At 48.1% G+C, this 26,796-nt stretch overlaps 4 protein-coding genes across 9 annotated transcripts in view; all 4 read left to right on the top strand.

The window, feature by feature from the left end:
* Positions 1-118: 118 nt before the first annotated feature.
* NOTUM (notum, palmitoleoyl-protein carboxylesterase) lies at positions 119-7,681 on the top strand. Its single transcript, XM_026084099.1, has 9 exons — positions 119-322; positions 1,469-1,529; positions 2,421-2,479; positions 3,994-4,096; positions 4,844-5,035; positions 5,384-5,484; positions 5,583-5,730; positions 6,354-6,401; positions 6,511-7,681. Exons 1-9 carry the CDS (start codon positions 277-279, stop codon positions 6,815-6,817), a joined length of 1,065 nt encoding a protein of 354 aa, XP_025939884.1. The 5' UTR covers positions 119-276; the 3' UTR covers positions 6,818-7,681.
* Positions 7,682-13,026: 5,345 nt separating this feature from the next.
* MYADML2 (myeloid associated differentiation marker like 2) lies at positions 13,027-14,047 on the top strand. The gene has a single exon (XM_026084130.1). The coding sequence runs from the start codon at positions 13,139-13,141 to the stop codon at positions 14,045-14,047; it is 909 nt and encodes a 302-aa protein (XP_025939915.1). The 5' UTR covers positions 13,027-13,138.
* A 4,992-nt stretch (positions 14,048-19,039) lies between these two features.
* On the top strand, positions 19,040-24,601 carry PYCR1 (pyrroline-5-carboxylate reductase 1). 6 transcript variants are annotated; one of them, XM_026084145.1, is made up of 7 exons: positions 19,040-19,099; positions 19,494-19,564; positions 19,653-19,832; positions 20,556-20,777; positions 21,299-21,391; positions 21,803-21,966; positions 22,075-24,601. In XM_026084145.1, exons 3-7 carry the CDS (start codon positions 19,656-19,658, stop codon positions 22,232-22,234), a joined length of 816 nt encoding a protein of 271 aa, XP_025939930.1. In that variant the 5' UTR covers positions 19,040-19,099; positions 19,494-19,564; positions 19,653-19,655; the 3' UTR covers positions 22,235-24,601. The 6 variants fall into 6 exon arrangements, with proteins under 6 accessions (XP_025939930.1, XP_025939929.1, XP_025939934.1 ...); XM_026084144.1 differs by lacking the exon at positions 19,040-19,099 and adding an exon at positions 19,254-19,405; XM_026084149.1 differs by lacking the exons at positions 19,040-19,099; positions 22,075-24,601 and adding exons at positions 19,254-19,405; positions 21,562-21,699 and having other exon boundaries at positions 21,803-21,893.
* A 2,092-nt stretch (positions 24,602-26,693) lies between these two features.
* The window catches only part of MAFG (MAF bZIP transcription factor G), a 9,672-nt gene continuing 9,569 nt past the window's right edge, over positions 26,694-26,796 (top strand). The window contains exon 1 of the mRNA XM_026084091.1: positions 26,694-26,793. The gene's annotated coding sequence lies outside the window, so the exon portion shown is untranslated. The remainder of the gene's footprint in view (positions 26,794-26,796) is intronic.

Below are 26,796 nucleotides of genomic sequence, written 5' to 3'. Positions count from 1 at the left end.
GCCCCAAGCGCCATCCCCGCCTCACTCCAGGCACCATCCTGCCTTGCCCCGGGCACCATCCCTGCCACCTTGCCCCAGGCGCTGTCCTCACCGTCTCGCCCCGGGCGCTGTCCCCACCTCACCCTGGACGTCGTCCCCACCGCCGGGCCCTGCCCGTCGTGCCTGGCTGCCCGCTCCAGGCAGGACGACGCAGTGCAGCAGCCGACAGGTGTCTTCTCCACACCAGGAGGGTGGTACTGCTTCAACCGGGAGAACTGCGACACTCGCTTCGACACCATGCGGCGGCTCATGAGCTCCAAGGAGTGGCCAGTAACCAGAGTTGGTAAGTTCCTGCTCTGCCCGCTGGGCATGAGCACGCCAGGGCCCTGCCGGAGGCATCTGTCATTGGCATCCTCGTGAGCACGTCGTCATGGCCATATACCTGCTCCTGCTCAGACGCTAGCACTGTGTCTAGGCACAGGCAGACTGTCGTTCCCGCATGAATAGGTGCAAATAAATATGCTTCTCCACTCTTGAAAGGTCATAAAAGCACAGATGTACTCATGTGCTTGGATGCATGGTTTTGGCTGGTAAGATGATACTACTTTTTTGAACCATGGCCAACATACTTTCTTTATTTTAAATGTATGCACATACAGAAAAGCCTGTTGGGAGCTTTACAGAGTTGGGGTTTTGTTTTTTGTTGTTGTTTTTTTTTAAGAAAGTTTGTGGTTCTCAATCCTTTGAGAAATGTTCTTAGACTTTTTAGTCTGTTTGTAAGGACACATATACCTGCTTACACAATGCACTGGATTTGTTTGTGTACAATAGGACTGGTCCTATGGACATAGAGAAAAATTAGATGAATTGTCTGGGCCTCTTATCTGGAATTGTGTTGTTCCCCATTCTCCCCATTCACAGCTGCATAATGTTGCTTAAGCAACTGCAGAAATTGCCTGTGTGAAAGCATACATTTGGTATATATGTAAAAGTATTTTTAACTTCTTTTAATGTAATGCATAAGGTGAAATTAACACCGTGAATACCCACACTCTGGACCACAAGGCTCCTGAGTCAGCACAGAAATGTGCAGCCTCTGTCTTTGTGCTTGCTGCTTATGCTTGGGGCTTGCTGTATGTCAAGACCTCTGTCATTTACACAAATCCTGTAATTGCATATACTACAGTTCACCTGCTAGGATTTGCTGTTTGGGGAAGTGTGCACTTCTCAACAGGTGTTACAGCTTCTTTTCTATACTACAAGGGTTTTCTTGACAGCATTCATCTCTAGCATGAATTAAAATCTGAAAGTCACATCTATCAGAGGGCAAATTTAGAAATGTTCCTTGCTCTTCCTCTTTCTTACCAATGGTTTTCATCATGGATGTTTGTTTTCTGTATGGTCTGTATCCTGCATTAAGCTGACACAGTTGATTTAAAACCACAGAGCAGCAGGTGTACATTTCTTGTTTCTGTGTGTTCATCTGCAGGAACTGGGATCCTGTCATCACAACCAGAAGAAAATCCCCATTGGTGGAATGCAAACATGGTGTAAGAACAGACAAATAAGGGGAATAGCTTTGTACTCAAACAGCATCTCCTGCCTTTTAGGCCAGCAAGAATGCTACAGAGATAGATATGACTAATGCCTGCAAGGGGAAATCGTGCATTTCCTCATTTGTTCTAGTTTAGCTATCTAACAAGTTGTGATGGCAAGGTCTGGAGAAACCTAAGTCTAGTCTGCCTGGAGTGATGTGGTGATCTAATGAAAAACTGGGGACAGCTTAGAGAGTCTTCTCAAATAAGTGAAGTGGCAAATACTGTTGTGGGTGGTGGGTTGATAGTGTGTCTTACATTTGCCAATTTGAAAGGAATATAGAGTAGCTCTTCCAGTTCAGCAAAGAGAAATGGGAAAGATACCAGTTTATGTAAGTATCTGTATAGCAGGGAATAGCAGCAGACATGGATGTTAATTTGTATCCCACAAGCTGGAGACCAAAATGGGAAGATAACTGTATTCCTACATAAACCTCCAGTGGTAGCAGTCAGCATTTACACTGCATGGACAAGGTCTCCTCATTTCACACATGGAAAACTGAAGCTCAAAGAGTTGTCCTGTGGCAGGCCACCCACCATATCAGTGGGACAACCAAGAGCAAAATCTGGACCCTCTATTCTATCCACTGAGCTTGGTACTTCAGYTAGATCAATAAAAGACGTTATTTGTTGATTTAACTCACTAAGACTACTAGTGTTCAGAAGAAAACCCAAGACAGTTATAATTGTCACCTTGTTGCACAGGTAGGTATGCAAGTGTCTAACTGGAGAAGAAACTCTTTCCTTTTCCCCTCAGCCACATTTAATTTTCTTCCAGTTACTTGACCCTGTCCTCACCCCTCTTGGGATGTCAAAGGAAGGTTCTCACACACTTCTCTTTTGCAGATTCATCCCTTATTGCTCAAGTGATGTTTGGAGCGGTGCCTCTTCCAAGTCTGAGAAAAGTGAGTGTTGCTGATGGGCTGTTGCTGCCACAGACATCACACATTAAAGGATATGGCCAGACTTCTGTGAAATTATGTGAATGAAGAATGAGCTTTTTCTTGCTAAAGGACAGGAAAGAATATCAAGCAACTTCCAGATAAAACATCCTGATCTCTTTAGACCAGCCTGTTTTGACATAGTTCAGAGCCACTACTTGCAGAGATGTTAGTGATGCAGTATGCAAGGATTAGGGGTACTAAATTCCTTTTAGATGAATCTCCAAGATCCAGCACACAGCAAATTAATTGTTGTAGCTGAGGAGCCATGGTTTGTTGCATGCAACTCTGGCTTTGCTGATCTGAGAGGCAAGTGAAGTGAATTTAGTTTCAAGCTTGTATCAGGAAGATATTTGGCCTTTGAAGAGAGCCATTGTGTGTTGGGCTAAAGCTGTCTGCAGATTGCTTTGGAAGACAAAGAATAGTTCATCATAATACATGTTTGTTCTGCATCAGCTGTCATTTTGACAATAACATATCTCTGAGAGTCTACTTAAAGGAGTCCTCTCCTGGATTAAGCTAAATTTCATGCAAATGAATTGTTCTACCTCATGTAGTTCAGTGGGTTTCCCAAGTTAAGCAGGATTGGTACTTGGATGCAGTACTATCTAGAGAATCACCAGGGGCTTAGTTCTCCTCTCATTTGTTCGTGATGAGTTTTCGTTGACCAGAATGGAATTACTCCTGATGTACACTGGTGTGAATGAAAGAAGTAGACCTAAGATGCTTTGTGACATGGCACTGAAAAGTCAGAAGGTCGAATGCTTTTCTCTGAGTAGGTCTTTGAACTATGGCCTTAGAGCCAACCACTTTGTCACTCAATGTCTCTTTCCACTGAACTCTTAAATTGAGAATTGACCACTTGTGGATACCAAAAATAGACTTTTTGTCATAGCAAGGGGCCTTTCATTTCATAGCTTTTTATGATTGTTGCTATGATGCAGTTACATTTCAGCAAAGATGACTGCTTTTTGGTGGTGCAAAGGAAATAGTGGTCTTTATAAATGTAACATGTTTTGAAATATTGCATGATTGAATTGGCTTTATGGACTGGAATAAAAAGGGATGCAGTAAGTTGGAACTGAGGTTCCAATTTATAGGAAGGTATGAATATTCCTCCTATACAGAGAAAGGGTCCCAGCACCTTATTAAGATAGATAAGAGCATATGCTCTTATTTTCCTTCTCTAAGTTTATCAGTTCTTAAGCRCTGTTGTAGGAAGGTGTGCTTGTGTTGCTTTATATTGGAGATATTTTTTTTTCCACTACAAACAGTCCCTCTGTATTCAGGTTCTTTCAGGGAAGCAAGTTTTGTATTAGGGGGAATATGTCTTATTAGACCTGATTGATATAGGTGGGGAAAATGGGCCTGCTTTTAGGCATGTGATACCTTCAAAAGGTTCTTAAGCATTTATGGAGAGGAGCAAAGACTTAGTCTGCACAACAAACAGCTTGTTGACACTGAGCTCTCTCTTCCAGATGAATATGCCTTCATGGGAGCACTGATCATTCAGGAGGTTATAAAGGAGCTGGTGGGAAAAGGCCTTAGCTCTGCAAAAGTGTTGCTGCTGGCAGGAAGCAGGTAGGTATCTACAAGATTTCCTGTGACGAAAAGAGGAGGCTTCCACAGTAGAAAGCAGTTCTTAGGGAGAAGGTCTCACCAAATCCTGAAAACTTTCTTCTAGGAGTGTAGTAACACTAACACAACAAACCCTGTATCTGTTCTCAGTTTCCTCCTAAGGGTGGTACAACAGGGSATGATATAAGAGTAGTTCCTCAGCTTTTGGTTCAAGTACATTTGAGAGAAAATAATAGAGTAAAAGCTTTGCTGGAGACAGGGGTGTGTTCATTCTGCCCTGCATTAAGAATATTGACTCCTGTGATTCCACACTGTGAAACATATGCCTCTTATGAGTAGATTCAAGGTATTTGAATTAAAAGCTCAGACTTGCCTGACACAGGTGCTCTTAATCATGTTATGTTGCACAAAGCTGTGGTACACTCAGCATGTGTTACATAAGGGTGTAATACAGAAGTTACAGAGGGTGAATTGGTCTCACTTCAGATTTTTCCGATTTTTGAGCACCCAAAATTCTTGCAAATACGGCATACGGAAGAAAGAACAAGAACAGGATTTGGTTCCTGAGGTATCAGATTGTTCCTCAGTGTTTTGCAAAGCAAGGAAATAACTTGGTGACCACCGACTGTATTGTCCTGTGAACTGATGGAGTTGCTTAGAGAGTTGTTCCTATGAGAGGGCCTGTACAATAGCCAGTCACGTAATAGCTGTGTCTGCTTCATGACTGCAGTATTAACATTGCTGTTGCAGTGCTGGAGGGACAGGAGTGCTCCTGAATGTGGATCGAGTGGCAGAGCAGCTGGAGGAGATGGGTTATCATGGGATTCAGGTTCGAGGCTTGGCAGACTCTGGCTGGTTCCTGGATAATAAACAGTATCGCAGAACTGACTGTATAGATACCATAACGTGTGCTCCGACAGAAGCCATCAAGAGAGGAATAAGGTACAATCAGATACGCTAAACTACCCTTTTGTAAGACATTAGAGTGAGGAAGAGATGCCCTCCTTCTCTTTCTTCCTGCATTTTGGTACTTAAAAAGTACTTATTATCTATGTTATTGGCTTCTTGGATGATTTTATTGGAAAAGAAAATCGTTTAAAATATAGACATGCAAAAACATGTGTGTAATAGCAGATACCCTAAAATGCATTGATAGGACATGGCAGCCAAGGAAAAACTCTGCTATTAATAAGTTGGAACTATAACCAGGACAGAAATAGACTAGGATGTGGAAGGGCAGTTGTTAAGATGGCATTATGACCTTCATCCTATTACTGCTTTGTCTTGTAGGTATTGGAATGGTATTGTTCCTGAGCGCTGTAAACTGCAGTTTAAAGAGGGAGAGGAATGGAATTGCTTTTTTGGATACAAGATTTACCCCACTCTTCGGTGTAAGTATGAGAGAAGAGTTTTAAAATGGATTCTATGATTTTCTCTGTATTTGCAACTAACTACAGGTATTTCTTTTCCAATTCTTTTGTCTTTCTAGGTCCAGTCTTCATTGTCCAATGGCTCTTTGATGAGGCCCAGCTCACTGTAGACAATGTACACCTAACTGGCCAGCCTGTTCAGGAGGGGCAGTGGCTCTACATCCAGAACCTGGGTAGGGAGCTGAGAAACACCTTGAAGGATGTAACGTAAGTCTTTCACTGAGAAAAACTGGCATCTTTATTTCCAAGAGAAGTCCTTTATCCAGTATTCTAGTAACATTTCTCAGAGCTCTGCAGAAACCAGTGTCATAAATTTGGTAACCATATTTAGTCTGCATCAAGAATCTTGCCCTTTTCATTTTTGAATAAGTGCAAAATAAGTTCCAGGTTCGCAGTTGTCAGTAATCTGTTATTATCCATAAGAACATGGTTTTTCATTTCCTGCCTCCAAGGTGAGGTGTGAGACTCCTTGCCATTCATTGCATGGCTGTGAACCTGACGGGGTGCATTGAAAGGTACTGATTGTAAAACAACCAGATAGTTGATGAGACAACAGAGGAGGAATTGTTAATGTGCCTTACTTGCTTCATGCAAGAGCAGCTGTTCATGAGTCCTTGTTGCACATGTGCAATGTTAGGCAGGATGGAACCCCTTTTCCTTCGGGTACTTTCCAGTCCAGTTGTGTTTTACACCATGACAGCCACTGCTGTTTCTAAATCCCTTGCCAGGGGCAGTAAAACTTCCACTTTCTAGCTAGTCAGGAAGGTTTTATTTAACAGAGTTTACTTTGTCCTTCCCAGACCTGATCTATGTTTCTTTTTTCCCTTTAGGGCTAGCTTTGCTCCTGCTTGCTTGTCTCATGAGATCATTACACGCAAGTGAGTGCTTTTGCAGAGTCTATGAAAGGTCAAAAGGGGAACAGCAGGGGAATTGGCCATTCTGACAGCCTGACCTCTCTGATACAATCTGTATGGTTTGTCTTTTCAGTCACTGGACAGACATCCAGGTGAAGGGGACGTCATTACCCCGTGCCCTGCACTGTTGGGATCGGAGCCTACATGAGAGCAACAAAAATGGGAAAACCCCTCTAAAAGGTTGCCCAATTCATCTGATTGACAGTTGTCCATGGCCCCACTGCAACCCCTCGTGCCCAACCATCAGGGACCAATTCACAGGGCAGGAGATGAATGTGATCCAGTTCCTCATGCACATGGGTTTTGATGTTCAGAAGATGGCACAGCAACAGGGCCTGGAGCCCAGTAAACTTCTGGGAATGCTCAGCAGTGGTAACTAGGAAGGGATCTTCTGAGGGGCAGAGAGATTAGATCAGGCGGAGGAGATTCTAAACCTTTCTCCCAGACAGATCTCTGATCTTCTTCCTCACACTCATACAGGCAGGTGCACACCCACACCCATGCAGGCACAGACCCGTACATGCCCACATGCTCCCGCAATCTTGCACACTTAGGATGTGTCAAGAAAAGAGCAATTTCTTGCTTACGCTATTTGACTGGAACTCATTACCTCCACACTCCAGGGCTCAGTTTTGGCCATTCACAGCCTCTTCCTGTGTTACACAAGGCAATCTGATGCAGGGAGTAGCAAAGCCATAAATAGCAGCAGTGGAACCTTCCCTAGATCTAGGACTTCTTTCCTTGCCATGATTTTTTTACATCATAGACTTGATACAAGTGGTGAAAAAAGCAAGCACTGGATTTCTTTTGACCAACTAGAAGTGAAGGAATGATTACATGACTTCCTGGAGGTCAATGTCTCATGATGTGTCATAATGTACAAACCAAGGACACGTGCTAGGGGTGGACACTCTTGTACTCAATTTACTTTTGTATTATTTTATAAAATGACTTTTTATTACTTTTTTAAATAAGCAAGAAATATAAAATAAATGATATTGTTTTGTAACATATTTTTTTTTAATAACGAAGAAACCTCTTGCTACTTTGGCAATATGGACATATTTATTTTAATATGTAAAATGCTATTTATAAGGGCTGACCAGAGAATCGTTCATATGTCTTTGTAAAGTTGTATATGCTGCTCATTTGGATGGGTTTTCCTTATGATCACTTGTGTCTGGGAAAGGGCTGAGGGTGGTATTGACATTTTATAATAATTAGACTTCTGTGTTCCCCTTGCAGTTTGTTTTGTCATTGTTTCTCTAATTAAAAGGTTGTAATGTGAGGTCTAAGTACAGAGATTCTCACCCACCCAGCACCTTCAGCTTGAGGATCGTGATTTGTCGGGTATTCTGGGGCATTGCATTTTAAGATGCAGAGAGGCATCTATTTTTACAGCAAGGGCTATTATTTTAATGAGAGAAATGTTTGGTTTGATCAGACCACCTGGCCTGTCTTAAAACAGGAAACATTTGGAACATAAAAGGTAGAGAACACAAGACAAGAACCAACATATTTCTAATCTTGTAATCATTTGTGAACACGCCCACCTCAGGGAACATACAGAATCCCCTTTGTTTTTAATGGGAGGAGAACAGGGGAGGAAACAGGAACGGGTGGCTGAGGCTGGAGAGAGTGAGAGGCCATTGCTTTGGGTGAGAAAGCACAAAGAGAGTTGCACTAAAAGCTTTACACGGTAACGCGCTGCAGCTGGTGTAGTCAAACCTGTGCAAGTAGCAGTAATTTATAACCATTCTGCAGAAGTTCTTAACACCTACTTTGCATTTACCTGCTCTTGTGTAAATGGCTACACAACACGCAGGCAACTGAAAATCAGGGCCTAATTTCTGAACAAATCCAAGCACTTCCAGGAGAGGTCTTGCCAGGTTAAAATGGTAATGCTATTTGTAAGATCTCTTGTCATAAATGAATAAAAATTAAAACAAACAAACCCCCTACTATACAGTTACTTTTGATGGACTTCAGCAATCAGTAGTTACTTAGGCAGTACCACACAAGAAGTTAGCATTTCAGTTGTGCAAGGTGGGGTTTAGTACCAATTTAAGATAAAAAGTAGCTAAAGAGAAAATGAATGGTGCTGCAAGCAGAACTGAGATGCAGGAGTTTCCCTCTGATTAATCTAGGGACTACTAATATTCTTTCTATTTTAATGACCTTGGTATAAAAGTAGGATTGTTCTAATTGAATTTTTCATGCCACAAGGTTGAGAGGCTTCCTCAGTACCGAGAAGGTTTGGAAAAGCATACAGGAAAATTGGATTCCTTTGAGGGCTGGAGTCAAATGGAGTGAATCAGTGCAAAGTGCTGGTACTTGAGTAGTAGCCAGAACTCCTGCTATTCACTAAGAGTTTATCAGTGGGAAGCATCAAGGGAAACTACTGTCCATATCAGTTGTTCACAGGATGACTATACACAGTATCGTGCATCTGTAGATATGGCAAGTGCCCCACTCTGTGTCCAGTGATGTATTTCTACAGGGAAGCAGGAAAGTATAAATGCCACTGTAGAAGTTTGGAACACTATATGCAGAGGTGATTACCTGTATTTCTAAAAGGTTAATTCATCTTAGAACAGGTGAAGAATGTTGAAAGGGGGTATGAGACATCCTATTTTCCTTGCAAACAGGGAAAAAAAATCCCTGGAAATCAGGAATCACACTTTTAGCTTAGTGTGACTCCACAAAAGGTATAACAGGGAGCAAGGCTGTCTCAGCGATGTTTTAAAGGGGGGACCTTGATAAATTTATTAGAAAGATTATATAATGTGGTTGCGAGTAGTAGCTGGAAATTGGAATCTGTAACCCAGGAGGTAATTTCCAGTTCTGTATTTCTTCTTGTACTTGTGCAATAAATACAGATTTCCCAAGCCTTTGTAAATCTGGCACTTCTAAATTCATCTGCTGTGACATTTGCTATGTGGAAACCAATGGCAAAAAAAGTAAGACTGAAAGTACTGGACACTGCGTGGGTGTACTCTCAGATCTTATGACTAGATGACATGCTTTCCATCATAAACTGCCATCACTGAAAAATTGTTTCTGAAAGCATAATGTGATTGGGCCCAAATTAAAATGCAACTAAGAAGTCAAAAGTTGATAGTAGAATGTATGTTTCTGCACTACATGGCCATAGTTCCAGACACCAGCATCTGGCATGTCAGCGGTTTCAGTCGTGAGCTGGAGGGTAGAGTCCATACCTCTATTCACTGTGGGAATTACTGCTAATACACAGGGGCCCGTTAGAGAAACTAACTCTTATCTGGATGAGCAGCGACCCACTTTTTAGCCCTCATGGAGGAGGACAGCAGATCCCAGCTGGCAGTGTGCATGGAGCCCAGCTGTGGTGTGGAGCAGCATGCAGACAGTTACACCTGCCAGCCCCCCCCAAACGGGGCAGCTGCAAGAAGTGCTGCACTGGAGCGAGGCGAGGCACAGCCCAGCCGCCGTGGGAAAAGGCGCCCCATTCCTTGGGCTGGTGATGGGGAGGCAGCACCATCACTGTGGAAATGCTGCAAGACGGCGGCAGCGGCACTGGGCAGTGCTGCTGCTGCCGCTGCTGCTGCCACTGCCTCAGTTTTGCAGCCCTGCTGCAGCCRGGGAGCAGTGGATCGAGTCTGGGTCCAGTGCTGGCGCTTGCAGCGCCTTCTGCATGGCAACGCAGCTCTAGCATGGAGTCCAGGCTAAAAATCTGGACAGTTCAGTGGCTATGGTCTTCTCTGTGTCGACCAATGTCCCACTTCGTAAGATGCACTGACTTATCATTTTGGAGCCACTGGTCTGATGTACAGGTATGTGTCTCTCTTAGCAAGCATTTTAATTGCAAAGCTGCCGTGTCATTCACCAGCAGAGGTCTGCAGCGCTGGAGCCCTTTCCAGAGCAAACCTGCAGTTGTGCAAGTAGCGCTGTTCCCCATCCGGTACAACAAACTTTCAAAGGAACAATGCAACAGGCTGATGTGGCGGGGAGCGAGAAGCTGTGGGTTTCTAATGCAGGACCTTCTGTCTGATATTTGCTTACAAGTTTTTAAAATGAAAAGAAAATTCAAATGCTTTTGAAGTGCAATGCTGGGAAATCAGACTGCTGGCAGCATCCAGAGGCCCTAGGGCAGCATAGGAGGCAGAGACCTGCACATTCAAACCCAAATACTCCTGCAGAAGGCAGCGGTCCATACGGTGCACCACTCCTGTCTGCTGCTCGTAGCACGACCATTGCCCTCTGCCGGCACTGTCTCACGGAGCTGAGGCCTTTCCTGTGCGGCACCGGTTCTCATGGGAAGTGGAAGCCAGGTGGCAGGACCAGGCCAGGTCTGAGCACAGGCATCAGTGACCGACCATGGTCAAGTGCGCAGGCACCTGACGGGGCCCACAGTCACCAGCCTGGGGCACCAGGGCCCGGCAAGCAGCTCTCCTCATGTGTGCCTTGGCCTGGACCATCCCCTTGCTCAGCACTCGCAGCTGCCTTGGTCGTTTTTCAAGACAAATGATGAGTCCGGACAGTTCCCCTGGTCAGATGGGAGGTGATGCAGCAAGCTGCAGCATAAGCAGTAACACAGTGTGCTATAAACTGAAAAATGTTCTTTTCCTGTGACTGTGGGGTTCAGTACAGTCACTTGACTGTCATATAATGAAGATTTGAATAAACGGTTCTCACTGGCCCCACACAGCCAGTGTGGGACAGTTACAGCCAAATGCTATGATATGGGGCCGGGGGGGGGGGCAGTATAGAGGAGCTTCTGCTGGGGCTTAAAGAAGGAAAATGATGAGTGTGAGTCCAGCCGTGTTTAGGTGCAACAGAGCATCACTGATGGCGTGCTGAGAGTGCACAGGGACAGCACACCAGCATCCCCAGAGAGACAGGTTAACAGCAGTCAACAGCAGCCTTCCTCTGCCTTCAGGCACAGCCTCTCCATTTTACAGGACATGCCACAACATGGACAGTAACACACACTGTAAGCAAAGTCTTGAAAATTTCTGCTGAAACCGAAGGATTAACATCACAGAGAGTCAGGAAGGGCAAGGGTTCAGGGTAGCAGCAGGTTCACCTGGAGCCCAGCATGTGGCAGTCCATTGCTGGGTCTCATATTTGCCACATTAACACATGAATAAGAAACAATGATATTGAGCAATTAATATTGTTACCAAGCATGAATTTGATTATAATTCCCACAGTAAATCTAGGGACTCCTGTAGCTCCTGCTTTGGGAAGTTACAGACTTTATCAGCATAGCCAATGGCTATTTTGGACCATTCAGGACATTTTTATTGGTCAGGGCTGGGCTGGGTCTGGCCCTCAGTCAGGCTGACTCCCTGCACCTGTGTGGAGCTCTGGGATGACCCCCAGTTTCTCATACTGGGACCAGCACAGTGAGAGCTTGTTCTGCAGGTGGGGAGTTAGCAATGTGTACTTGTGCTTTGCTTTAAGAACAAGAAAAGAGAAATGACTAAACAGGTAAGTGAGGAACTTTTTTTTCTAAGTTGCATTTTTCATTTTTCCCAATCTGAAACTACAGCAGAAATTTTTTTCAGATCTTTTTAAGTTAAAAGTAAGAGACTTTTGAGTAGAGACCATGTTTGGGGAAAATGTATACCAAAAATGACTATCTGGGAAAGTTTTGATCTAATGAGGAACAAGGGTTTGACCCTACATATTGAAATCTGTACTCCAAGACAGAGCTAAGAATATCAAAGCAATTCTTTGTGGGCAATTCCTTTTATTTCTGGCGTTCAAAGATACAAGAATAACTTGTTCATATATAAGCAAAACAGAGACAGGGAGGAGTGCAAGGAGATGGAGTGAGAACTTTTTCCTCAAAATCTTCACAGTTGCATGCTCTCACTAATGCCCAAAGCACAGCAGGGCCTTTCACAGCAGGTAAATATATTACTGCTCCTGATCAAATGGAGCAAAGTGAGTCAGCTCCTGTTGTGGCCTCTGGTCTAAATCCTTCTTAAGCATCTGTGATGTTTCTAGGTTTGTGCAGCAGCTCGGGGCCACGGGCTCTGCAGGACTGAGCTCCTGTTTCCGCAGCATGGCTGGATGGGAGCCCGCTTCCGCAAGCAGCCTCCGCAACGCGTGGTGGCTGCAGGGAGAACAGCGGTGCTCAAGGGACCTGAGCATTTGTAGAGGAATAGCAGCATGATAACCCAGAGCCAGCAGAGCTGGCCGGTTCGGTGTAACTAACACCAGCGCTGGGGAGCTGCGGGGGGCAGGACTCGTTCCATTCCAGCACTATTAATATAACGCCTATTTATACGCCTAGGTTCCTGCAAACACCAGAGCAGAGAGCTACAGCTGCAGAGCTAAAATGGAATAAATGTCAGCCTCCAGGCAGAAGCTGCCCCTTTTAGCCACCATGTGGGAAAGGAGACAGTGAAAGGACAGAGAAAGGGGTGATTTTTCAGATCTCAGCAAGTGGAGCGAGCTGGTCACGGTGCCCTGAGAATGCAGCCGGCAGGCAGAGCCTGTCTGTAGCCTCCCTGCAGCAGGCAAGCCTGTGCTGAGAGGCTGCCAGAAACACACATTCAACGTCACACGCAGCACCTAGTGATACCGGCAGGGACGAGCACGGATTAAAGCTGCTGCTCTGCCCATCCGGTATCAGGCGTGACTCAGGACAAAGAAGCAAAAGCCTGAAAGGAAGTTTTCAGGGTTGCGAGTGCATTGTCTGCTGGACTGGAAAGATGATGGAGAGCGCAGGAGGACCATATCTGAACACGGCTGCAGTGACATCCCCGGTGGGAATAGCTCGTTTACTGCAGATGACGTTTGGATGCACCACATTCAGCCTGGTAGCCCACCAAGGGGGATTCAGCGCCGCCTATGGCACTTTCTGCATGTTTGTCTGGACCTTCTGTTTCGCCATCACTGTCTTTATCATAACCTGCGAATTCACGCACCTGCATAGCTGCCTGCGCATCTCCTGGGGAAACTTCACTGCTGCTTTCGCCATGCTGGCTACGCTCATGTCCGTCACGGCCGCGGTGATATACCCGCTCTACTTCGTCCAGCTCGGTTGTTATCCCATTGGCTGTGAGGTGAGGGATTTTCGCATAGCAGCCAGCGTCTTTGCGGGCCTCCTGTTCATTGCGTATGCCGTGGAGGTGTTCTTAACCAGGGCAAAGCCAGGACAAGTCACCAGCTACATGGCCACGGTCTCTGGCCTCCTGAAAATCGTGCAGGCCTTTGTGGCCTGCATCATCTTCGGGGCGCTGGTGAATGACAGCCAGTACAGCAAGTATGTGGCGACGCAGTGGTGCGTGGCTGTCTTCAGCTTTTGCTTTGTGATGACGGTGGTGGTGGTGGCCTTCAGTGTTACAGGTAAGACGGCCACGCTGTGGTTTCCCTTCGAGCGCTCTGTGGTGGTTTACACCTTCGTGGCCGTCCTGCTGTACGTGAGCGCGGCGGTCATCTGGCCGGTGTTCTGCTTCGACAGCAAGTACGGCTCCCCGCAGCGCCCCGCGCTCTGCGCCAAGGGCAGGTGCCCCTGGGACAGCCAGCTGGTGATTGCCATCTTCACCTACGTGAACCTGCTGCTCTATGTCATGGACCTGGCCTACTCTCAGCGCATCCGCTTTGTCTCCCACCTGTAAACCCGGGTCTGCTGCCGCAAAGCCACCCGAGCTCCGCGAACAAAAGCGACTAGGACGCAGTAAGAGGGGGCTGCGGTGAAGGGGGACATTGACCAGGCACGCAAGTAAGAAACGTGAACCAAACTTGAAGGTTAAGACTGGACCAACAAACGAACAACCTGTAGTGTGGGGAGGCTGTGGACAATCCTGGAAAAATAACCCACCTCCACGATCATTCAACATCTGCTTCAGCCGCCTGGTGCCGAGCAAAGAAATTATGCGGTTCAAAGTGTGCAAAATGGCCTTTCATCTCCAGAAGGCAGACATGCTTGCTGCAGTAGTGGGTCTGTAGGCTACTGGATTAGTGAGCCAAATATTAAGGAAAGACACGAAGGATTTTGGAACTGTTACCAACACTGAACTATAATCAAGTGATTACCCAGGAAGTGGGAAAACTAAAAGCTGCATCAAGGAACACCAGTTCTAGGGATGAAAAATGATACTTCACAGTTTGGGTTAGTTTGTATTATGTGGTGAGACATGAAATGCTTGCAAGTGTGGGAAATTCTAGTCAGGATGTTTCTGAGAAGAACATCATAGCTGTAATATTATTTTGAAGATTAACAGTCCTTCCCCTTCCTCTCCTTCTCCTTTGTCGCTTAGCACAGAGAAAGAAAATCCTCAAGCATGTACCTTGGTGGGAAGTATGGGATATTCCTGTTCAGCAAACACCGAGTCATTACAGAAATKAAATTTTCTGAAATCGGGGTTCTACTGCCAAGAAACAGGCCGCAGAATGGAACCAAACCGCAAAATAATCACATGTCATTTGAAATCTTCACTCAAGCAGGACCTGAAGGTAGCTTGGCACGTGCTCTTTCTCGGTTCATACGCCACTGTTTCTTTATACTGATGTCAAGATGTTTTTTTTCTGGAAGTTTGAAGTGAATATGAGTTCTGTGGGGGGGAGGAGGGAAGGGGATGGATGCAAAGATGAATTGATCTCACAGCTCTGCATAAAAGACCAAACTTGCCGGGAAAAAACCTTGCACATAATGGTAACCAACTGAGAGCACTGCCTCAGACCAGATCAGGTTCTAGTATTCCCGAACATTTTGCGTCACCAACCAGCTGCATTTCTCTGACCCATCCCTGACAAAACACCCACTTTGAAGTCCTACATAGCATGGCTCAGATTTCAAGCTTAATAGGAAAAACTGTTCTTCATTTCTGATCCAGCAAGAAACCAAAGCAGTCTGAGTACTTGTGCAGAAAGCATGCAGCATGGATAGGTTTAATTAAAGTCTAGAAGTAGCTGACTGTCAGAAGCAAGATTTATTTTTTAACCCATTTAAAATAAAGCTGAATGGCGGACTTTACAAATCTCTGAAGATTTGTATACTTTCATCTTGTCCTCCACAGAGCTAGTATTTCAGCAGACATAGCCCTTCTGCTTTCTGCCAGAAAGCACAGCTCCATTTATTTTTCATTTTTTGAAGCCTGAATGCAGCCCTAAAAAAGTGTATAGCCAAGACCTCTGAACTACCGTTCTTTGTAGCAGAGTCACTCAGGAAAAAGAAAGGAAACGTATCTCTCATCATGGCTTCCTGTGGGGTTTGAAAAGCAGTGGAAAAATATGTTGGGACAGATGGCTTTGGATATTTCTGCTGCTCTCTGGGTTAGGAACAGCCTTTAGAGATGCGAATTATTAGCCCATGAGATGGGGCAAGAATCACCATCTATAAGAGGAATGCACAAACCACCCTTCCAAGAGATTTTTCTCTTTCACAAGTTCCCATTAAGGGCAGGTAATTCAGAAGATAATGGTCCAGTAAGAGACTGGCCAGCTTGTTCTAGGGCAAGACCAAGATTATTTGGTGTAGGTATAAAACAGGGTACTAGAGAGCTTTATTTCTTGCACCCCCAAGCCCAAACATATTACGGGACTGTATAAATAAGAAATTCTAAGTTTGGAAGAGAAATTCATTTGTATTAGAGTAGGCATTGTACAAATAGAGTTGTTGCACAGTAAAGAAATTTTGAACACTTACGATTTATTCTTTTTTTAAACTGTCACCTTGGATAAATTAAGCTGTGTAACACTTGGAAATTATTTATTTTTTGTTGAATGTTAAAAATAAAATAGGTGACTGTGAGTCGTCATGGTTTGTGTTATAAAATTCAAATCTAAAAAAGGAATATTGCTTTAAGAAAGCATCTTCCTGGGGACTCCCCAGTGGCTATAAAGGGGCTGATGGAGACCAGGGAAAGGGATGTCAGTGACAGGTGCCCAGCAGGCAGGGGCTGCTTGTCACCAGAGATGACACTGCCAAATCTTATGTGCAGTAAAGCCAGTTGGAAAGCTCCTCAGCTGGTTAACACTCTTTTTAGCTGTGTATTTACTTGCTTTTTGCTGTGATGATTTTGCAGGAAACAGGAGTCATTAGCAGGAATATGACAAAATCTGCACCTGTTGATGCAAATTATACAATACTAAGGACACAAAGAAAGACCCAACAGAAATAGGTAACTGGGAGACAATTACAGTAAGATTCAGTGCCTTAACAATAACAAGGAAATAGAAATTAACATGGAAATCATGATACCCCTGACTGGAGGAGTGGAAAGAAAAATCATTGCCAAGAACAGCGTGTTCAGATTTAGCTTTCTCATCTGCCAGCCAAAGACCGAGCAAAAAATGTTAGCATGGTCAAAACGGCAAAAGAAGATTGTGTGGACAACAATCCACTCTTTTGGAAAAAAAAAAAAATCTAAACCTCATGCTTGAGTGGTTAAAACATTCTCTAACCATTGGAAACTATGAAATTACCCAATCTAGGGCAGAGAACATCCAATATCTGTTTAATATGATTTTAAGAACCAATCCTTTTATGATCCAGTTAACTTAAAAAGCCCTTTATTTACAGAGCTCTTCTTTCCTCTTAATTAATAAATCATGATCAAGTAACTTTTCTGCCATAAAACAGGCTTCCTGAAACACGAATCATTCTCTACTTTGTTGATACACGAATGTCAGAATGTACCTAAATTCACTTAGAACTATGGGTTTGTATTTGCAGTCAGCCTATAAAGGTCCTACTGGATCCCAACCAGAAATATAAAAAAAAGTCCTTTTTTTTTTTTTGCCTGTTTTTGAAGAACACTGGGATTCAGTATCCCACAAAGACAATGTTTTGGAACATTCATCCTCTTGAGAAAGACGGAGATTTATTTCTGTCAATAAAGGAGCAAGAAAAAAGCCAAAGAAGGAAAAAAAGCAGTGTGGTAAGATTACATTAAGGAGGAAAAACACTGTCTGGTTACATATTTCAAAGTGTTTTGGTCTCCTCACAGTCCATTACTGTGGAGCTTTCCTTTGAGTCAATCCGCAACAACAGGGGTGCATTTCTCTGACGCCTGCATCATGGCTCCTGCCACAGATGGGACTGAACACGTCTTCACTCTGAGAGCCCCAGCAAGTTCCTACATTTATATTTCTCCTTTATGATAGCTGGGACACTTGTTGCAGGTATCTGTTAATCCTGCTAATAAAACTTTTCTATTTACTGGATTATAAAATCTCCATCCTGATTCAAGCGTAGGAAAATCTCTTCATTCAGGAATCTACAGGTAATTCCAAGAAAGTGAGAAAACCATCATTCCAGAATCAAAGACTGCATGAGTCATTCTCCATCAAAACAAGAATCTGTATAGGCAGAAAAACAGAGGTTTAGGTCTCCCTCTTTCTCAGAGAGGCAGAACCAGTTCATCAACCTGCTTCCTGGCCACCCACCTCCAACAGTAAGGCTGCGCAAAGAGAGAAGGAAGGAGAAAGGGCAACAGTAACAGGATAAAAGGAACACTAAAAAGCAAATACAAAAGACAGAAAAAAAGAAAAAAAACAAATGGGTATTAAGAGAGTCCTTTCTCACACCTGCTGTGTCCATTAAATCCTCACCCCTGTGTGAAAGATTCAGTCATTCCTGAAATATACCACACACATTCCTCCTGAAAAAAAAGAAAAAAAGAAACCTCAGCAGTAGCGAAATTCCAGAGCTGAATCAGACAAAAGGAGGTAGAAACATCTGTGGAATGTCTGGAATCAGCAGCTGGAAAAGGCCCCTCTGGAATCAATTCTTCCCAGCAATGACCCTGGTCTGCCAGGAGGCGCAAGGACTCTTGCAGCCCCAGGACTGCCTTATCTCTGGGCCCACGTCTGAAGGGTCACACTGGCTGTGCTAAGGCTGTTGGCAGGCAGAGCCCGGAGACAGCAAAGCTGATGCCATGGACTTATTTCTCTGTGCAAAGTGTCTGTTACACTGCCAGAAAACAGAATTACGTGCTGGAAAGTAGGAACACTTGCAGACCGTGCTGCATYCCTCCACGTTTCTTTCTTTGCCCAGTGCGATGCAGCTGCACCATAAGAGCACCTGCAGGAGGCAGGAATCGAAGCCCCTCGCTGCTGCGGTGCTGGCGCTACCCCCTGGGCCCGGGGCTGCCTTAGCGGCACCATCACCATGCTTAAAACTCAACGCGCCGATTTCTGTACGTTCTCCACAGCCTCCTGCCACAGCGGCTCCGAAGGCAGGGCCGTTATTTACTCCGTCTCGGATGGCTTTGCCCCGAGGGGATACCCCGAGCCAGCAGGACCCGCACATGCAGACGCCAAAGTCTAGACTGTGAAGAGCTAAATAAACACCAGCATCTGTGTATTTGCGTGGCGGTGCCTGTGCTGGGGGGGAACGCGCCCTGCAGCGGTGAGACACGTGGGGGCTCGCAGGGCCGGGCGCGGCGGCCCCCTCCCCCGGGGGAGGCCGCCGGCATCCCGCCGACCCCGGGGCGCCGGGCCCGGCCGCCTTCGGCAGCCGCAGTCCGCCCGCGGCGGCGCCGAACCTTCCAGAACGGAGCCCGCCGGACTACAGCTCCCGGCAGGCACCGCGCCGCCGCGCCGCCAGGCGCGCGGGGGAAGAGCACCGCCTAGTGGAGCGACGGTTGCCTAGACACGAGGGGGCCGCCGGCGGGCTGACCCCGGGCGGCCTCCGTAGGCAGCGAATGATGCAACACCAAACACAGGTTGCCCCAATAAGTGGCGAGGGTTGAGGCGAGGGCCCCGCCCCTCTTCCCTGAGTGGCGGAGCGCCCGGCGCGGCCCCGCCCTGCCGCTCGCCGATTGGCTGGACTCCGGCAGCCCGCCCCGCTGCCACGCGTCGCCGCCGCCACCTGCTCGGTGCGCGGCCACGTGGGCGGCGGAGCGGCTGCAGGTGGGCTCCGGGGGGCCGGACCCGACCCGACCGGAYCCGACCCGCGGGCGCCATGAGCGTGGGGTTCATCGGGGCCGGGCAGCTCGCCTTCGCCCTGGCCCGGGGCTTCACGGCGGCAGGTGGGCGCGGGGCGGCGGAGCACGGGGCGGCGGGGCTTGGGGCAGCCGGGCGCGGGGACGCGGGGCTGAGCCAGGCTGTCGTCCGCAGGGATCCTGGCGGCGCACAAGATCACCGCGAGCTCCCCGGACACCGACCTGCCCACCGTGAGCGGGCTGCGGGTGAGTGCGGGCGGGCCGGGGCGCCGCAGGGGCCAGGGCGCCGCAGGGGCCGGGCGGCACCGTTCCCGCTTCTCCCCAACCCTTGCAGAAAATGGGCGTGAACTTCACGGTGAGCAACAAGGACACGGTGAAGAGCAGTGACGTCCTCTTCCTGGCGGTGAAGCCCCCCATCATCCCCTTCATCCTGGACGAGATCGGCCCCGACATCGAGGACCGCCACATCGTGGTCTCCTGCGCAGCCGGTGTCACCATTAGCTCCATTGAGAAGGTGAGGCGCAACATAGGCCACCGCGAGCTGCCGTGGGCCTGCACGCTGCTGCTCGCGATGGGGCCCGTGTCCTTGCAGAGCCATGCTGTAACAGACACCAGGCACCTGGGAGATGTCCCCTGCAGCGCAGCACCATGCTGGAGCTGGCCTTGTGCCCATCCCAGTCCTCCAGCCCCCAGAAATTGGCACAGTGTCCATTTCTGAGGCAGACGTTACTTGTGCTTCCCAGCAAGACTGAATCTATGCTGCAGCCAACCGACTTCCTTGGGCTGCCTTTCCCTGTGCCCATCAGAATAAGCTAAAATAGTCTTTGCCAACTCTCTTATTATGTGAAATGCTGTAGGATCTTCTTTCTCTCAGCAGAGGTGGGCTATCTCCCTTGAGTTCCTGCAGAGTTTGTGCTATGTTTGCAGGAACTGTATGTGGAGACTTGCAAGTCAGGTGGGAGCTAGGTGTTGCAGGTTTCACTCCCAGTAGCAGCTCTGCCCAGCTCTCCATTTGGTGGTACTTCTACAGACTTTACATTTAAAATTTGTCCACTTCGGCTCAAAGCAGGGAAGCTGGGATACAGGAGTCTCTCTGTTTCTTGTGCTTGCATTGCTTTTGTCCCTTGGGAGTTCCTTACTAAATAGCCTGTTTGGTATGCCAAATATACATTAAAGCTCTTTTTCCCCCCCCCCCCTTCCTCCTTTCTTTCTATCTCCAATTATTTTCTACCCTAAGAAACTCTCTACCTTCTGCCCCACACCAAAAGTGATCAGGTGCATGACCAACACCCCTGTGATTGTCCGGGAAGGTGCTACAGTCTATGCCACTGGGACTCATGCAGATGTGGAGGATGGGAAGCTCTTGGAACAACTGATGGCCAGTGTAGGCTTCTGCACCGAAGTGGAAGAGGACCTGATAGATGCTGTAACGGGGCTCAGTGGCAGTGGCCCTGCGTATGTATGTGCTGCTTCCTCAACTCACGACAATAACAGGGAGAGAAGCGGGCTTTGCATGCAGTGAAAGTCTGTGCAACTTCAGCTTGTGACTTCTTGTTTTTCTAATCACTTATATTTGCAATGGAACACATAATCCAGGCATCCAGTTTATAACAGTTTGGGTCAACAATGAAAGTCCATTAACCATCACATGAGTCTGAAGTCCATAGCCAGTGTGCAGTGTCCACGTGTCCATGTTGCAAAACCTGGGCCTGTTGTTAGTATGATCCAGAAACTCAGTTTCTCCCATTCCCCCCAGCTCATCTGGAACTGGTGGAAGGGAAGCCTGTCATGGCACCCATGCAGTAAAGGGGAGCGGTCTCATCTGAGAACTGGGTTGACTGGAAGTGACTTTTGTCAAGTTCTTGCAAGCAGTAGGAGCCATACTGTGATCCTAGAGGCTTGGAGTCTCTCTTTCCTAAGATCATTGGCCCTGGAGTAGAGAATAACTTTCAGTCATTTTCTCTCTCTGTGTGGTCTCAGGCATTCACTGCCCTGGATGCTCTGGCGGATGGAGGAGTGAAAATGGGACTTCCCCGTAGGCTGGCTGTTCGGCTTGGAGCTCAGGCCTTGCTGGTCAGTATCTCCTCTTCCAAACAACACTAAGTCTGTGCCTGCTCAGCGCAGAGTATTCTGTATATCACGGTTTAAAATTATATCAGTCCTTGTACTGAATCTACTTAAAAAATGTATTTCATTTGAATGGATGCAAGTTCCTGGTGAGGGAATATAGGAAGTGTTTGCAGATACCTGCTGATGGTGCTGGTGGTGTTGTGGGAGCCTGGGCCAGGAGAACCATGACTCCCCTGCAGGCTTTTCCAGCTCGGAAGAGTGCTCTGGCAGCCTGCTAATGGCTGTGAGGCAGGAGACCGGTTTTGTCCTCTGTGAGTATTTAGGTGCTGCTCTATGCAGTGGAGAACAGGAGTATTTGGCAGTAGGTTTCCTCAGTCAGAGTTTTTGGCAGCTGTTTTCTCTTCCTCACTACAGGGTGCTGCCAAAATGCTGTTGGAGTCTGAGCAGCATCCGGGTCAGCTGAAGGACAATGTCTGCTCACCTGGGGGAGCCACCATCCATGCCCTGCACTTTCTGGAGAGTGGCGGCTTTCGCTCACTCCTCATCAATGCCGTGGAGGCTTCATGCATCCGGACAAGGTGGGCACCTAGAAAGTCCTGAGGAGGCTACAAAATTTGTGCCCCCCACCTCCAGGGTCTCTTCCTTTTGTTGCGACTAATTCTCTGTGTCCCCCCACTGCCTTGCAGGGAGCTGCAGCATTTGGCAGACCAAGAGAAGATCTCCCCAGCAGCCATAAAGAAGACTTTGTTGGATAAGGTCAAGCTAGAGTCTCCTTCTCTGTCTGTGGCATCCGCCAGCAAAGTCAGTCTGTTCACCAGTAAGAACCCCAGCAGCAAGAAGAACTGACCAGACTACCGTAGTCTGGCTGTGCTGATCATCAGTCTCCTATACGCCCTTTCTTCTTTGTCTAAGGAAAAACTCTTGCTCTGAATGTTGGTGTCCCCCATACCTGGCTCTCAGCTTACAGCAGCTGTGGGGCAGCATGAGGCTTTAGGAGAGGGTCTATAACTTCTAGTGGGATTGGTGAAAACTATCCCTAGCATTGCTGTTCTCTGTTGGGCAGGGGTGATATCATCACCAGAGCTTTATCAAGGGCATCATTTGGCCAGAAGCCCTGGATACCCCTAGAGCTCAGGCAGTGTTTATTGTGTCCCATGTGGATATTTCTATTGGTATTTCTAAGAGGTTTTAGAATGCCTTTTGTATCAATGGTTTGAACCAGGCTGAATCCCTCTTGCCTCAGCATGTGCTGTCAGAGCTTGTCTCCTGTCACTGTCTGTATTAGCTAGAACAGATAATACTGCAGAAACACAGTGCTCTGCACTCCATTAGAGGCTAGGCTCTAATGTACCTCAAAAGGAATCAAAGTACCTCTGCTCTGTTTCCCATCTGCCTTGATTTGACAGCCCAATGATGTGAACCCCTGGCCTTCAAGCACCCCAAGTACTTGAACCACACTCCATCTCTCTCTGCTGGCTACCTCTTCTCCCTGCTTCACATAGTTTGGGAACCATGACCTACTCTTACTGTCCCTCCTTTGCTGCTAGCCTTCTTGGGTGTTTGGGCAGGTGGAGGGGTAACAAGTTCTCCCTCTTCCCTCTGTTTCTGGCACCCTTGAGCTCTCCACAAGCAGAATCTGCTCCCACACACCCATAGGTGTACTTCAGTGGTCACTGTGCTCCCTGATGCTCTCCTTGCTCTTTGCAGTGCTCCAGGGGCAGCAAGGAGCAGGGCTGAGGTCAGGGACACCTTCCCCCAGAGAAAGCCCTCTTCTGAACTGCTCCCTTAGGCTCAAGTGGGCTTTGTCTGGTTGTGTTTGGTACCCAGGTGCTGGGCTACTGGGTGGTAACAGAACTCTTCTCGGCTCCTTTCCTTGAATCAGGCTGTGTCTCCTCCTTGGTCTGCGGTGTTGACACCTACTGCCAGGGGCTACTCTGCTTCAGCTCCTGCAGTTTAGATATGCTGCAACGGGCTGGTTGTTCCTTCCAGACAGTACTTTTTCCCCAATAGAACCCTGGGCTGGGCAGATGAATTCCAGCACAACAGCCCTCAGTATCCCTTTGTGTTGGGACAGTTAGGCTTCTTTGGTATTTTCTAGCCCATTTCTGATTATTTTTTTTCTTCCYGTTCTTGTGAAGATATCACACTGCTAATGGCTAAAAGGGGAACACCTAGAAACTAGTTGGGGATGCTTCATGCAGTTGCATTCCTAGTCCTTTAGTATACAAGACTGAAGGGAAATACTGAATCATCTGGTCTGGCTTGTGGCTCAAATGTTGTCCCATCTCACCTAGCTTGTCTTGCATGAGATCCAGGAGGAAAATGGTTCAGTCCCTGCTTGACACAAAAGAGGTTAAGGGAGTACTCATGAGTGCCTGGTGCCTGTACAACAGCAAGGAGTTGTTTGGTGAAACATGTTCAGATGACTATACCCTTGCAGAGGAGTAAGACCCTTGCTGCTCCCATCTGGAGAATTTCTCAAGTCTGACTCAAATTTGTGAGCAAGAAACAGCAGAGAAAAATGGGGTCTGGAAGCAGTGGTTTCTTCTGCCCATCAAACTCCAGTGCTTCTGAGGGGAGAAATCTGGCCAGGCTTGTGGTAGCAGCAAGTTGAGAGGGAAGCCCTGCTTGACCCTTCCCAGCAACGGGATGGATTACAGCGCATCATTTAGAAAGGTGGTTAATCAGGCATGGTCTTGGGAACCATGTCAAGAACAGCAGCAAAGGCAAGGTTTCATCTGCTGCTTTATATGACTTTTTTTTTTTTTATAGCAAATATCCTTGGTTGTCTTCCTTGCCTCCACTCTTGTCTCAGACCCTGAGTGCTATCCTGAGCCAGAAAACAGTACAAAGCATGCAGGCTGCCCCTATTGCTTTTAGCTGGCTGCAGGGGAAGCAGCCAACTGGATGGGATGGAAGGGATTTGGGTGGATACATGTGTCATACTATATTCTACCTTGGGATATACTGGGGGAGTGCTGGTAAAAGGAAGACATTTAAGCTGGGCTTATTGTCTGTCTCCTGAGGAATCCTGGGTATCTTGGTGATACAGGAAAAGCATTTAGGTAACAGTGCAGGGGCTGCCAACGGTGCTAATAATGGAAAAGCTTTTTCTGTGTTAGGCTTTAGGCTGGTAGCAGGGTATGACCCTATAGGCATTAGAGATGGTTACTCCTCTTCCCTTTTACATAATAAACTGCTTTTCTGACTGAGGCCTGTGGCTAGTCCCAGCTGTTTGGACTGGGGGGGGGGTCTCTTGGTTCCGTCTGGTGCCAGCAGATCCTCGCTGTGTGCTCGAGATGTGCTGCACTCCTGTCTTTGAGGCTTGTTTGGCCGTGGGACTGGGAAGGTATCAGTTTCTCCTTGTCACCTGTGGTTCCTGAGCAGCAACATAAGGGTTATTTTAGGGCCCTATGCTACATGTATTCAGAGGTTTAAAGAGAATTGAAGGAAAAAAGTCTTCTGGCTGAAATCAGACTGAGGATTTTGAGTATTAATTTCTGTCATACCATCCTGAACCTTTAGACTTTCTAGCAGTTCTGCTACTGCATACAAGAGTCAATGGGAAGCAAGTGGGTGCCACACATTCCTCTCCTCCCCTGCTCAAAAGCTGTGAAAACCCTGCACAGACCTGCCAAGCTGTAAGTCAGATGGCTTAAATATTGTCTGATGCAGAATGAATGGGGCATTGCAGAAAGCATTTCCACACAGCTGATAATGTGGATCACGGTAAAAGGTAGCACAACTGAGCTTGTGCCCCTCCAGAGGGATGTATAGGCTGTCCCAGTGTGCCCTAGAGAGACTCTGCTCGGCAAGAACTAGAGCTGAACTTGCTAGATGCTTGCAGACGTGTAACTTAGCTGGTCACCACAGAAGAGAAAAAGCCCATCAGAGGACTCTGCGGGGCTCAAGTTTGTATGTCCCCTGCATGCATGGCAGAGGACAGTGGAGCTGCTGGTGCTGAATGCCCAGGGCCCAGACATTTTCCTCCTAAGGATTATGCTTTCTCTGTGATGTTGCCTTAATTCCTATATGCCTGGTTTCACTGCTGCACCCTCCATTTGTCCCTTGCCCTTCCTCCAATGTACTCATGTGGTGTGCTCTGGTGGGCAGAGGTCCTGCTTTGCTTGTAGTACAGCAATAAATGCGGTAGGCATGGATATTGCTGTGTGACAGACAGAGTTATAGCGGGATAGACGGAGATGTGCCTGGATCAAGCCTGGCACAATCGGGGGAGAGGGCTGGCTCTCTGGCTGTGAAATGGTGCTGTTTGTACACTTCTCAGCTGAGACTTGCTTCAGCCCTGTCGCTAACGCCTAGGAGAGCAGCTGCAAAGCCCTCTTCCTTAAGTCAGCATTTTCAGGGGAGACCTTGCTGCTCCCTGCAGTTTCAGCAGCTCTGAGAAACTGTAGATGCAGCAAAGATGAGCTACTGAAACGGAGCAAGGCGTGCGGGAGCTCCTGGAGGGGAGCACTCGGGAGCCGCTGGCTGCGCGGCAGCGGGGGGCGATGTTCTCATCTCTGCAGTGAAGTAAAGTTAAAACGCCGAGCGTGGGACACGTGCCAGCCCCTGCGGAGGCCTTCACGCGCGTGAGGTGTCTGGCAGATCCAATTGCGGCAATGGCCCCGAACGTGCGGGGCACAGGGGAGCCGGGTGCATGACGCTCCCCGCGTGGCTCGTTATCACTGGGAACAGGAGTGGGACCTGGCGTCGGAGGGAGCAGCCACGATGCTGTGCGAGGCCGTAGTGCCGGCTGCCCCTGCCCAGGCCGTGGCCGCAGCACCAGGAGGCTGCTGGCTGGGCTGGCCGTGACGTGCCAGGCCGAGGTGCCGGGCGGCTGCAGGGGCAGCCGGGACATGGCAGCTCTTGCTCTTCCCTTGGTTGGTTTATCCGGACACATAACTCCGGCGCCGGTCTGGCCTCCGGGGCTGCGGAGGGAGACGGGGGAGGCCGCGGCCACGGCACAGCCACGAAATGCGGGCGGCCGGGTCCGTCCCCGCAGCCCCGGCGCGGCGTCGGCTCCTTCCCCGGGGGGTGCCCCGCGCCCCGCCTCGCTCACGGCGACCTGGGCCCTGCGACGGGCCGGGCCGGGGGGAGCCACCCGGCGGAACCTGGAGCCGATCCCGGGCGGGCCGTCGCGGCTCGACTGGGCTGGGCTGGGCTCGCCTCCCCTTTAAGGCGCGGCGCGGCCCGCCCCGTCTTGTCCCTGTCGCCTCCGACACGAACGCGCGTCCCCCTTAAGGCGCGGGGCGGCCGCACCGGGCGCTTCATGAATGGAGCCACGTGACCCAAACATCACGTGACGCGTCCGTGAGCGGCGGCGGCTCGCGGYGTTCCGGTCCCTCCCAGCGCCACCTCCCGCCCGGCCCCGGTCCCGGCTCCGGCCCCGGCGGCACCGCGAGGAGGTG

Source organism: Apteryx rowi, unplaced genomic scaffold (genome assembly GCF_003343035.1).
Source record: "Apteryx rowi isolate R43461 unplaced genomic scaffold, aptRow1 scaffold_626, whole genome shotgun sequence".
In the NCBI taxonomy this organism is placed as follows: Eukaryota; Metazoa; Chordata; class Aves; order Apterygiformes; family Apterygidae; genus Apteryx; species Apteryx rowi.
Note: the sequence above shows the minus strand (reverse complement) of the source record. Positions and strands in the feature narration are given on the sequence as shown.

Excerpts from the sequence above, each read along its gene's own strand:
- NOTUM (XM_026084099.1), top strand. The coding sequence starts at position 277 with ATGCGGCGGCTCATGAGCTCCAAGGAGTGGCCAGTAACCAGAGTTG. Across the intron at positions 2,480-3,993 it reads CTCTTCCAAGTCTGAGAAAA|ATGAATATGCCTTCATGGGA; the intron begins GTGAGTGTTGCT and ends TCTCTCTTCCAG. Across the intron at positions 4,097-4,843 it reads TTGCTGCTGGCAGGAAGCAG|TGCTGGAGGGACAGGAGTGC; the intron begins GTAGGTATCTAC and ends TTGCTGTTGCAG.
- MYADML2 (XM_026084130.1), top strand. The coding sequence starts at position 13,139 with ATGATGGAGAGCGCAGGAGGACCATATCTGAACACGGCTGCAGTGACA.
- PYCR1 (XM_026084144.1), top strand. The coding sequence starts at position 19,339 with ATGAGCGTGGGGTTCATCGGGGCCGGGCAGCTCGCCTTCGCCCTGGCC. Across the intron at positions 19,565-19,652 it reads CCACCGTGAGCGGGCTGCGG|AAAATGGGCGTGAACTTCAC; the intron begins GTGAGTGCGGGC and ends CAACCCTTGCAG. Across the intron at positions 20,778-21,298 it reads GTGGCAGTGGCCCTGCGTAT|GCATTCACTGCCCTGGATGC; the intron begins GTATGTGCTGCT and ends GTGTGGTCTCAG.